The sequence below is a fragment of the Heliangelus exortis genome, chromosome 20 (genome assembly GCF_036169615.1).
Source record: "Heliangelus exortis chromosome 20, bHelExo1.hap1, whole genome shotgun sequence".
Classification (NCBI taxonomy): Eukaryota; Metazoa; Chordata; class Aves; order Apodiformes; family Trochilidae; genus Heliangelus; species Heliangelus exortis.
This window is the reverse complement of record NC_092441.1, coordinates 537,345-548,651: the sequence shown is the minus strand read 5'-3', so window position 1 is coordinate 548,651 and position 11,307 is coordinate 537,345. Positions and strand designations below refer to the sequence as shown.

The following is an 11,307-nucleotide window of genomic DNA, read 5'->3' as shown; positions in this document are numbered from 1 at the left end:
GTTTTCCTTCCCTTTTCCTGTAAGCTGGGTGACATTACAGCCAGGCTGATGGGTGACCCTTGGCAGTTTCCTGGGAAGGGTCTCATGCATGAGAGGACTGCAGTGGTGTCCCTCTGCCCCTCTCACCGAGGGGACAGTGACTGATTGGGCCAACAGCTGTGGCTGTTGGTGTAGGGTGGGCACATCCCTGTGTCTATCCCTGCGCCGTTCCCAGACAGCACCCTGACAAGGTACGGGGTTTGCTGCCTTCATGTCTTCTCCCAGCCCTGGCTGTGCCTGGCTCAGACCCTGGAGGTCCCTCTACAGCTGTAGACTCTGGGAAGAGCCAGGATGTGGATAAAAGCTCCTGGCAGCATGGTTGTTCCTGCTCCAAGGGCTTGCAGCACTCAGTACAAGAGGCAGATCCAGGAGCACCAGCTTGGCTTCCCGGGGCCAGCAGCAGCTGGGAAGCATTCACAGCAGCCCCGGCTTGGCTGGCCGGGAAGCCCTTCCCCAGCTCACCAACAAGGTTGTGAAATCACGGCAGCAGCCTTCGTCCCCCCAAGAGGAACTTGCACAGGTCTTGTGAGTGTGAAACAAGGGCATCTGCAGGCCTCTGGGGCCTCCTCCCCCCAGCCACTAACCACAAGGACTGCGGCTCCTGGGCTGTGCCCTGGGTTCTGCCAGTTTGCCCCAGTTTGCAGGGCAACAGCACAAATTCACAAGAGCTCAAAGAGCCATTGGGCTCCCATGCCTTCCCAACCTGACACCCACCCCTGTGGGGAGGGAGGGGTCTGGTGTTGAGGTGGCCAGGAAGCTGGCAGGGATGGAGACCCTCCCAAGAGCCCAGCCAGACTGCCATCCCTCTCCCACCCGTGTTTACAGTGTCCAGCACCTCCACGAGTCAAGCGAGGAGCTTGTATGAGGCTGGACACGTGTTTTCGTTTATCCCAGACAATGACTCATGCCGGTGCTGGGCTGTGAGCAGTGCACTCATCTCCTCTGCACCGGGCACCGAGCCGTCCCCAGCACCGTGGGCAGAGCTGACTTCAGCCCCTGCGCGTGGCCACGGGACCCATGCAGCACCTGGCCCAGGGCACCCGAGGTAGGTCCCCAGCCTGTGCCAGGCGCCAGCTGGCCATGGGCCATGTCGGCCACTCTGCCTTCACCTGCACTGCGCCTGGCAGAGCCTCTCCTGGCCTCAGTTGCCCTCCCGGCCTGACCACAGCACCTGTCTTGGACCCGGGGCTCTGCTGGTGGCTGTCCCCATGGCTGTCCTTGCTGTGTGGCTCCTTCTTGTCTCCTGGGCTCAGCCAGGTGGGGAGTTCTGCACCCCACTGGGAAGAGGGGCCTGCCCATACTGTGTCCCCTGCCCCCGTAGACTGTCCCACCACCTGCCCTGTCCTGCCCTTTTCCCAGCCCTTTTTGTCAGGATCTGGCAGGAGCCCATCATGCATGATATCAGGGGTCTGGTAGTGGTGTGGCAGCAGAACCGTCAGCTCCTGTCTTGCCAGAAACAGGAGCAGGCTGCACCATCCCTGGACCCCCAGACCCTCAGCCCTGCAGCGCCATCAGAGCAGCAGAAGCACCCGGTGCCTTAGCAGCCAGGCTGGCAGGGCTCCTGGCAACTGCTGCCCAAGCCTCTGCAAATCATGTTCCCCATAGTGGACTTGGGGACCTGGAGCCACATCTCCAGATACCATTGGTCACCTCCCACCAGTTCCCTGCAGGCTTAATCAGGGCTTGGACCAGGTTCAGCTGCCCACGTTTCAGCTGTTCCTTCTCATCCGAAAGGGCACACGGCTCTGCCACTGCCCTGGGAGGTGAGCAGCCACGGCAGGGCAGCGCGGTGGCAGCAGGCTAGCTCAGGAGCAGGTTGTGTGGCCGCGGTGCTCTCTGTCCCCGCCAACGCGTGCCTGCGGTGCCTGGCTCAGCTGTGATCAGGAACCGTGGCCCTGCCCAGAGGCAGAGCCGGGCTCTCTGCCCACCGGGCACGAAGGCACCACTGGAGGGAGGGAGGGAGGGAGGGAGGGAGGGAGGGAGGGAAGGAGGATGGATGGATGGATGGATGGATGGATGGATGGATGGATGGATGGATGGATGGAGCTGGTTGGGCACAGGCATGAAGGTATGGAGAACCTGGCAGCACTCTGCCGTGTGGTCATGCTGACACCCTCTGCACTGGTGCAGCCAGGAGAAGGACAAGGTGGGGGGTTTGGGGACAAGGTGGGGTTTAGGTGACAAGTTGTGTGGCTGGTGGCTGAAGGCCAAGGGGGAGAGGCCCCAAGTCTGGTCCCACGTTGCAGGACCACGCATAACGCGGCCATGGTCCCTGGCACGGGGACGGGAGAGAGAGCAGATGTGAGGACACGGGTGGTGGGATGAGCTGAGCTGGAGGGGGAGGAAGTGCTGGGGCACGGACTTTATTGCAGCCCCCCCCGCCCGCAATTCCTTGCTGGGCGCAGGCCGGGCTTCAGGTCAGCGGGCGGGGGCTGGGTCCCGCCCTGCCCCCGCCAGGCCCTTCCCCTCCCGGTGCCGCCCGGGTGAGGGGGCGGCGGGTCCCAGGGGCGGGCCGGGGGGAGAGCGCGGAACGGAGCCGCATCCTGCGGAGGGGCGGGAGCAGCCGGGCTGGCCCCGCGCCATGCAGAGGAGGAGCAGCAAATCCCCGGAGCACGTTAAAAAGCGAGGCTGAGCGGCAGCCGGGGAAGGAGGAAAACACCCCCATAGAAGGCAGCGGAGCAGCGGCGGCAGCAGCGCCCGCGACACCGCGCAGGGGCCGCGGCTGCCGGAGCCAAACTTTCCGGCGGCGGCTCGGGCGGGCCCGGCGGTGGCTGCGGCTTTTCCCGCGGCAAGATGCCGGCCGCGCTGCCCAGCCTGCTGGCTTGGCTGGCCGTGCTGCTGCTCGGCAGGGCCCGCCCGGCCGACGCCTGCAGCTGCTCGCCCATCCACCCGCAACAGGCCTTCTGCAACGCGGACGTAGGTGAGCGCCGCCCCCGCGCTTTGTCCCCATGGGGCTCGGCACCCCTGGGGTCCCGGCAGCACCCCCAGAGCCCCGCACCCCTGGCCCGGCCCACGCGAACTTCAGGAAGGGGGGAAGGGGCGGAAAGTTGTGGTGGGGCGGGGGGGGGCTCGTCGGGCGGGCAGAGCCGCCCCTCTCCCCGGCACCTGCCCGCAGTTCCCGCACGGGTGCGGGCTCCGCGCCCCGGGGGTGTGTCGGCGGGAGCTGATGCGCGGCCGGGCGCGGTCCGTCCGTCTGTCTGTCTGTCCGGGGTGTGTCCGTCCCTCCCCGCGCGGCTTGGAGGGAGCCTTGCTGCCCCGCCCGGCTTCGCTCCCCTGGACAGTCCCGAGCGGTGCGAAGAGCCGCCGGAGACCCGGGGCCGGGCCGGGCTCTCCGCAGTGACACGGGTGGGCCCGGTTAAACAACGATGGTACGTGGCAGCGCGGGGGATGGCGGCCCCGGGGGGGAGCCAGGGCCCGCTGATCGCAGCCACCTCTTACACGGTACCGGCCCCGAGCGCGGGGCCAGCCCCGGCCCGGTAGAGCCAGCCCTGCGGGCCCCGTCATCTCCCGTCTGTTCCTTATTTCCAAGCATTTCCTCTCCCCCGTCCCACTTTGTTCAGCTTGGATGCTGCTGAAAGGGAGGGCTTGGCAGCGCTGGGATCTGGATTCCTCTTTCTATGAATAATGCCCTTATTAAATTTTAACATATTAAACAAACAGGCCAGCCCCAGCTCCTGACGCTCTCCTTTGCAGGGCTGTTCCCAGGCTGAGCTGGAGAGGTAACATTCCCAAACACTTAGGCAGCCCCAGCCTCTGGACGGCTCTATCCCATCCGCTGCTTCTGAGCCAGGATGCTCTGGACGGATTTCCAGGCTCCCCTCGCCCCTTCCAGCCCTACTCCTGGCATGGCTTCTCCACGGGAGCAGCTCTGGCAGCCCCGGGCTGCTGCCCCGTGTGCCCCGGCTCTGCCTGGCCTCGCCGCTTGGCACAGCGTGCCGCCAAGCACGGTGGGGAACAGGGAGTCTTCTGGACAAAATGGAGCACTGAATTGTTGAGCTGCTGCTCGAGCCAGTGCGTCCAGACCGCGGGATCCCCCACGCTTGCTCCGGGAGTGGGGCTGCCTCTTCCCATCACACTCCACTGGGGCTCAGCTCCCTGGGGCACTCGTGACTCATTGCCCGTCCTGGGGTGCCGGCTCAGCCCTGACTCAGCTGCTGAGTCACCATCTGTCTGGTGGCCCCGGCTGTCTGTGCCATCCTTGGGAGGGCTCAGTGTGGCCGGGCAGTGCTGGCTGACCTGCTGCCCTCCTCAGGTGCTGTTCTTGGAGGCACCTGGAGCCTGTCCTGCCAGGGCAGCTTCCCCCCAGAGCACCTCTTGGGCCCCAGTCCCCTGTGCAACTCGTTTGGGTTGATCTTGTCTTGTGTGACCCCAGGTAGGGACAGCAGGGTTCATCCTGATACGGGCTCCCCAGCCTCCTCTTCCCGCACAGCACGGAGCCATCTCTTGCAGCCTATAATCCCTGGCCTTCTTGGTGCTCCTCATACTACCCTCTAGAGCTGGGCGGCACCTCTGCCAGTTCCATCCCTGCGGGCACAGGGAGTCCAGGGAGAGCCTGGGGCGTCTGGGTGCTGCTGGAACACCCCCAGCTGCCCTGTGTGGAGCAGCCTGTGCCCATGCTGGCCTCTCAATGGTGGGGAGGTGATGGCTGTCACTCTGTGGTGTTGGGGGCATCCAGGGTGGCCAGTAATGTGCTGGCAGCTGGGTGAGCATGGTGTCCTGGCACTATGGGGATGGTATCCCTATTCTGTAGCATGGAGTGTACCTGCCACAGCCATCTGTGCCTCCCCATGTCCCCTCTGCCCACTCTTGTGTCCCTGCAGCTGGCTTTCCCCTGGAGCAGCCGGAGTGCAGGGATACATTTCCAGGTGGTGCAGGGGGAGGTGGATGTGACTGCCTCAGGCAGGCCTGAGGGTCACAGGGAGGCTGGGGATGACCTAACCTGCCTCCACTTATGTTTTCTGGCCCATGAGATGGGCAGTGGTTTTCTGCAGGTCCCAAGGGGTCAAGGCTGCCCCATTTGCTGTTCCTCACCAGGGCTGTGCCTGGGCAGCAGGGGCTGGTGGCTGCTCTCTGCAGGCTGGGGACACAGCCAGGGGACACAGCAGGAGACCTGGCTTCTGCTTGGTGTCCCCTGGAGCAGCATGGGGATGTGGAGAGTGAGGGAGGTGTTGCTCAGCCCTTCCAGGCACGGCTTTGGCTTTTGCATTGTGTGGCAGCTCTGGCTCCAGGAAGAGAGCCTCCAGTGAGGCTGGGGAGCTGCTGGTGGCTGGTGCTCCGGTGTCTGGAGCCCTTCCCGTGCTGCTGTCACGGAGGGGCCATGGGCTGACTGCTGGGGCTGCCGCTGATTGGGTTGGGTCCCGCTCCCGTCAGCGCCGGGATGACGCGGGCGGCCATGGCAGTGCGGAACCCGCAGCTCCGGCGCAGGCCAGTGGTGAGCAGGGCCTGGGGCCCGGGTGCTGCCTCCCCATGGGCGCTGCTGTGCACCGGGGGAGCCTCTGTGGTCTCCACCTTTTCTCTCCGTGGGGTTCCCGCAGGGGTACTCAGCTGCACATCCCCAAAACTGCCCTGCCGCTGTTCCAGGGTGTGGGGTGCCTCTCTCCACTGCCCCCACAGCTGCTGGCAGGCACCCGGGGATGGTTTTGCTGTCTCTCCATCTCTGCTGGCCACAGGCAGGGCTGGAGCCACCCTGGGGCTGCCCCCACCATGAGGACAGGCTCCCGAGCTGGTGGTGCTGGGGGGGCAGCACTGGCACTGGCAGCCAGCCCCTTGGCTCAGCTGGTGCCAGCAGCCCCGGAGAAGGGAGCTTTGTTCCTTGGCCATCCAGCCTGGCGGTGGCCCCCGTGGTCAGCAGGCACCGGCACTTCCCGGGCAGCTGTGTGGTGGGGTCTGGATGGGATGGCAGAGGAAGCGGTGACCATTCAGCACATCCCTGGCTGGGAGGGAGTCCTGGGGCCGAGTGTCTTGATGCTGCCCATAGGGTGGCTGCCCCAAGCTGGGGTGGGTGATGGCAGGACCCACCCCAGCTGCAGCTTGCCCCCTTGGCAGGTCTCCCCAGGGTGGGTCACTTCTTCCAGACCCTCTTTCCTCCTTCCCAGGCTGAACCTTAGGCTGCCACCTCTCCCTGCAAGGTCTTGCAGCATCACCCCGCTGGCTGCCCACAGCCACTCCTGCGGCGATGGTTAACCCTGCTCAGCAGCCAGAAACATGGGGTAAAACCCCCATAGGGCAGCCATATGGTGGGGGCCAGCAAGGACAGCATCCCACCAGCAAGCCCTGAGAGATGTCCTGGTGGGTTTGTGGTGCTGGGTGGGTGATTCTCTTTTCCCCTAGCCTTGCTCCTGGAGCTTATCCACAGCCCAGTCTGTCCCAGCCAGTCGTGTGCTGGGCGCCAGCTGGGGTGAGCAGTGCAGCCCCCTCACGCAGCAGCTTCTGTGCAGAGTTAAAAGCAGACACTGGCATTTGTCCCAGTGCAGAGGCAGAAAGCAGCCAGCCAAAAGCCCTGTTGTAGCCCCTGCCTGGCCGGGACTCTGGGACTGACCATGGTGGCAGAGGTCAGGGAGGGGACCCACTGCCTTGCAGGGGTCTGACCCTGGAGTGCTCTGAGGTCCTCGTTACAGGGGTGACAGGGTTTGTCACCGGTTGGGCTCCCACCCTGCTGGGGGGGATTCATCCCACTGTGCAACTCCTTGCTCCAGCTGGTCCTGCCTGGGAAAGGAGCATTTCCAGCATTGCCCTCAGTGCTGTGCCTGCCATGTGGGTGCTCAGCTCACCTTCATGGACACCTTCTGGGCTCTGCTGGCTGTGCAGGCTGGTGGCAGGAGTGGTGGGTGACGTGGCTTACGGGGCCTTTGGCATTTGGGGAGGTCTGAGAGCCGGTTGCTGTCAGAAAGCACCCAGGGGTTTCCTCTGTCCCTGCCTCCTGCTCAGAGGGGCTCAGCCGGGCTCTGCTCCGGGGCAGCCCTCCTCTCGGCTCCGGTTCCTGGCTGCCGTGGAGCAGCTTGGCTGCACCGAGGGGTCTTGGCGGGGAAAGCGCAGCACAGCCGTCCCCTCCACAAAGCCGCACTGTTCAGAACAAATCCGCCTAGAATTGGGCTGCATTTTTGTCAAGTGATTCATCAGCACGTGAGTGGAAAAGGCTGGAGCCCACTGAACCAGTAACCATTCCCCGCTCTTGGAGCCACGGGGCCCGGGCCGGCGCACAGCTCTCCCAGCTTGGCTGCACCCACGTTACGCTGCAGCCACGCGTGGGGCAGAGAAGGGTCTGGCACACCTAGGGACGCGGAGTCTTTGGATCTGGGGGGGCCATTGGTGGCCTGTGGTTGTGGTGACCCTGGCAAGGGAATGGGTGCTGGCAGTAGGCAGGGATCAAGCTGGTGTGTCCAAGCAGAGCTCCTGCATCCAGGGCCAGGGACCAGGGTGAGGGGCTGTGTGCTGAGGGCAAGGGGCTCCTTGCACTGCTGAGGTGCTGCCGGTGTGCCAGGGCCCTGAGCCCTTGGTGCAGTCCCGGTACTGGCAGGCATTGCGGCCGCCTGCCCGCTCGCAGCAGGTGCCCACATCCACCAGGATGGCTGTTTTGGGAAGTCTCTTCCCCAGCCCCTGCCTCTGTCACCCTCTCCTTCCCAGAGTGAACTCCGCTGGTTGTTCCTGATAGCTACGTGGGGCCGTGCCCCCCTGACCTTCTGCTCAAATAGCCCACCCACGTGCCCCCCAGTATTTATAGAGTGTGGTCATATTCCCCTTGCCTGGCCAGGAAGGCAAGATCCTCTGTGCCAGCTGCGTGTCCCCAGCTGCTCCCACCCTGGCACCCTTCACTGGGGGACACAAGCCAGTCCCCACCCTCCCAGAGAGAGCTGTGCAGGGCTGGGAGCTGCAGGTCCCAGAGCAGCCATGTCTACCACCCCAGCACAGCACCAACCTGGCTGCCATGTCTCCAGCTGGTGAGTAAGGGTGAGCTGGCTCTGCCCGCTCGGGTGCCCCAGGTCCCTGCCTCGTGCCGTGCACTCGTGCTGGTTTGTGTGTCCCCAGGCTGTGCTGGCAGCCTGACTGCAGGGACCCATCCACAGCAGAGCTGTCCCTGTGTCACTGTCCCCAGGCTCTGGGGTGCCACAGCCTCACTCACGCTGGGACACGTGACCTTGTCCCTGGGCATGGAGTGCTGTGGCCACCCTGGGCTGGGGGGCTGCTGCCTTTGGCCAGGTGCTTGGGGCTGGGGCTCATCCCTCTGTGGTGGGACAGGGACCCTGTGGCCCCCACCTCCCTGCACCCAATGGTGACCCTCCAGATCTCCCTCTGTCCCTCCAGGCCATGCAGGCATTTGGTTGGGACAGTTGTCAGAGCCTAGTTTAATTAATGACAGTGAGACAAACATTGTGGTGCTCCCAGGACACTGCTGGCAGGTTTTAGCTGTTCTGGTGCCATCTGGGTGACAGGCAGGAGTGGGACTGTCGACCGGGGCAGCACTGTGTGGTGCTGGTGGCACCTCTGGTCCCTCTCCACCCCTGCTGACCCCAGCACCTCTCCATTGCAGTGATCCGAGCAAAGGCCGTGTCTGCAAAAGAGGTGGATTCAGGGAACGATATATATGGGAATCCGATCAAACGAATCCAGTATGAAATCAAGCAGATCAAGGTAAGGGGTGGAAGGGGACAGCGTGGGGGGGACAAGGCAGCTTCGGCACCAGTCACTCACTCTCCCTCCTGCTCCCCAGATGTTTAAGGGCCCTGACAAGGACATCGAGTTCATCTACACGGCTCCGTCCACTGCCGTGTGTGGCCGGCTGCTGGACACCGGCGGGAAGAAGGAATATCTCATCGCAGGTGAGTGGCCTTGAGGGAGGGTTCTGAGGGGACATTGGTGGCAGTGCTGGCCCTGCCACCGTCTGAGATGTGTGTGCCCACTCCCTGGGCACAGGGACCCCCCCCTTCCTTTTTTTCTTCCACCTCCAGCCCCCGGTGGAGTCCCCAGCAGGTTCCTGGCCATGCTCAGCAGCCTTGGGCTGTAATAGGGGCAGCAGGGGGGGAGCCTCTGGGGAACAGTGCAGGGGGGCAGATTGCAGCAGCCTGCTGACCCCAGGCACCCCATGTCAATGTGGGGTCCTGGGGGGCCCCCTGAGCGGTCTGTCTGGCCTCTCCCCAGGCAAGTCAGAGGGCAATGGCAAGATGCACATCACGCTCTGCGACCTGGTCTCTACCTGGGACTCGCTGACCCCCACCCAGAAGAAGAGCCTAAACCAGCGGTACCAGATGGGCTGTGAGTGCAAGGTGAGCAGCCCCCCGGCACAGGCTGCCTTCACTCCCCACGCTCACAGGGGTCTGCAGCCCCAAGGTGGGGTGGGCTGCATGGAGAGATGCCCCTCCCCATATTTCAAGGATGATGCTGTGCAGGGGCATGGCACTGCCTGGGGACATGGGAAGGGTGGCTGAGCCCCTGGCTTTCTCCATCTGGGAACTGCACCCTGGGATCCCTCGGTTGGGGGTCACATCCCCACCATGGCCTGCAGGGATGGGGCAGCCTGGACCCCCCCAGCTGCCCCACACTGCTTCCCTCTCAGCCCCAGCATTCCCCCGGGGTGGTTGGTGACGTTCCCTGTTGTGTGCAGATCTCGCGCTGCCTCTCCATCCCCTGCTTTGTCTCCTCCTCGGATGAGTGTCTCTGGACAGACTGGGCGATGGAGAAAAACAACGTGGATGGGCGGCAGGCAAAGCACTACGCCTGCATCAAGAGGAGCGATGGCTCGTGCGCCTGGTACCGTGGCATGGCCCCCCCCAAGCAAGAGTTTCTCGACATTGAGGACCCCTAAGCCAAATGAGTGCATTCCAGTAGCCAGTAGAAAAAAAAACCTGCGAGATGTTAGACTGGTCCACGCTGATATCAATTCCTGGAGACAGCATGAAAACCTGCTCGGCCGCAGGGGTCCCCGGGTTGCGGTGCCTGCCACGCGTGTGCAGGGACGGGGACCCGCTGTGCCACAGGCACCTGGCAGCCCACAGCTGTGCCAGGCATTACCTGCGCTGGCAGTGGGGCTGAGCAGGGTGCGGGGGGACCCCCACGCTGGGGCCGTGTCCCCATCAGGCCACGCCCAGCCCTGGTGACCCAGCAGCTGTGAAGGTATCAAAGTCTCGTGGGCGGTGGGAGCTGCCCCCTCCGCGTAGCCGGTCTACGAGTGCCCCCAGCATGGGGGACCCCCAGCAGCTCTCGCAGACAGCCCTCCCCACCGCAATGTCCCCGGCCGCCCTCTGGAGCCAGGGACCCCACTGCCCCATCCTTCCCGTTGGAGTGCAGGGAGGGTCCATTCCTCCAGCTCAGGGGGACTTCACCATTCAGCAGAGCCCCCAGCTCTGGGCCAGGGGCTACAGCTCCCACACAGGTGCCTTGTCCCAAAAAGCCGGAGGGGCACGTTAGCACAGCTGGGGTGATGCCCCTGCGTGCACCCGGGCGCTGCTGCCCCTCTCCAAATCCTCTCCTCCCCTTGGGGACATGGAGGTGAGCACGGGATTCGACGCCTTCCCCAGCGTGGCAGAGGGGAGACTGATTCCACCACAGCCTTCTGCAAAGGTGGAGAACCAGTGCCAGACCCTTCTGTAGCCTCTGTCACTGGACAGTCTCAGGCCTGGCAGCCTTTGCCGGCAGCGGGGCTCGGTGAGGACTCTCCCGGCCGGGCACAGCGGTAGGAGCTCCGGCTGTGCGGGCACAGGGTGTTTCTCACCACCCCGTGCAGCCGCTGCCTCTGCGGCGTTGGGGACGGATTCCGGCACCCATCCCGTCCCCCTGTGGTGATAACCCCCGCACACCTCGGGCCCCGCTTTCTCTGAGCCATCCCCAGGCCGCAGCGGCGCTGGCGTGTGCCGGGCAGCTCCCGGATCCCGCAGCACCCGCATCCCGCAGCCTCGGGAACGATCCCTCCCTCCCCTGCTCCGGGGGGCGCTTTCATGCTGTGCGTCCCTTTAAGGTTTAAGATGTCGTACTGGACCAGTCTGGGCCATTTCAACCTATTAAAAAGAGAAACAATTTTAAAAAGAAAGTAAAAAAAAAAAAAAAAAAAAAGATAAGAAAAAAACCAAAACAACAAAAACCACCCCAACCCAGTCAATCCCATATACGACTCCCGTTCGCTTACTGTATGGTTATATCATATGTGCCATTTGCTCCTGTCTCTGCTGGTAGTCTTTATCTTTGAGTTTTAATATTCCCACTTGTTTTGCCACCGGCTGTGCGGTCCCTGTGCTGTAATTTCTGTTTCTCATCGTGTGGCTGCGCCAGGAGCTCCCA

The 11,307-nt window shown here is 63.8% G+C and overlaps 1 protein-coding gene across 3 annotated transcripts; it reads left to right on the top strand.

The window, feature by feature from the left end:
- The first annotated feature begins 2,094 nt into the window (after positions 1–2,094).
- Positions 2,095–11,247, top strand: TIMP2 (TIMP metallopeptidase inhibitor 2). Of its 3 annotated transcripts, none has more exons than XM_071764343.1 (5): positions 2,095–2,185; positions 8,567–8,667; positions 8,747–8,855; positions 9,175–9,299; positions 9,638–11,247. In XM_071764343.1, the coding sequence occupies exons 1-5, from the start codon at positions 2,110–2,112 to the stop codon at positions 9,836–9,838; spliced, it is 612 nt and encodes a 203-aa protein (XP_071620444.1). In that variant the 5' UTR covers positions 2,095–2,109; the 3' UTR covers positions 9,839–11,247. The 3 variants fall into 3 exon arrangements, with proteins under 3 accessions (XP_071620444.1, XP_071620443.1, XP_071620445.1); XM_071764342.1 differs by lacking the exon at positions 2,095–2,185 and adding an exon at positions 2,343–2,959; XM_071764344.1 differs by lacking the exon at positions 2,095–2,185 and adding an exon at positions 7,923–7,976.
- The last annotated feature ends 60 nt before the right edge of the window (positions 11,248–11,307 follow it).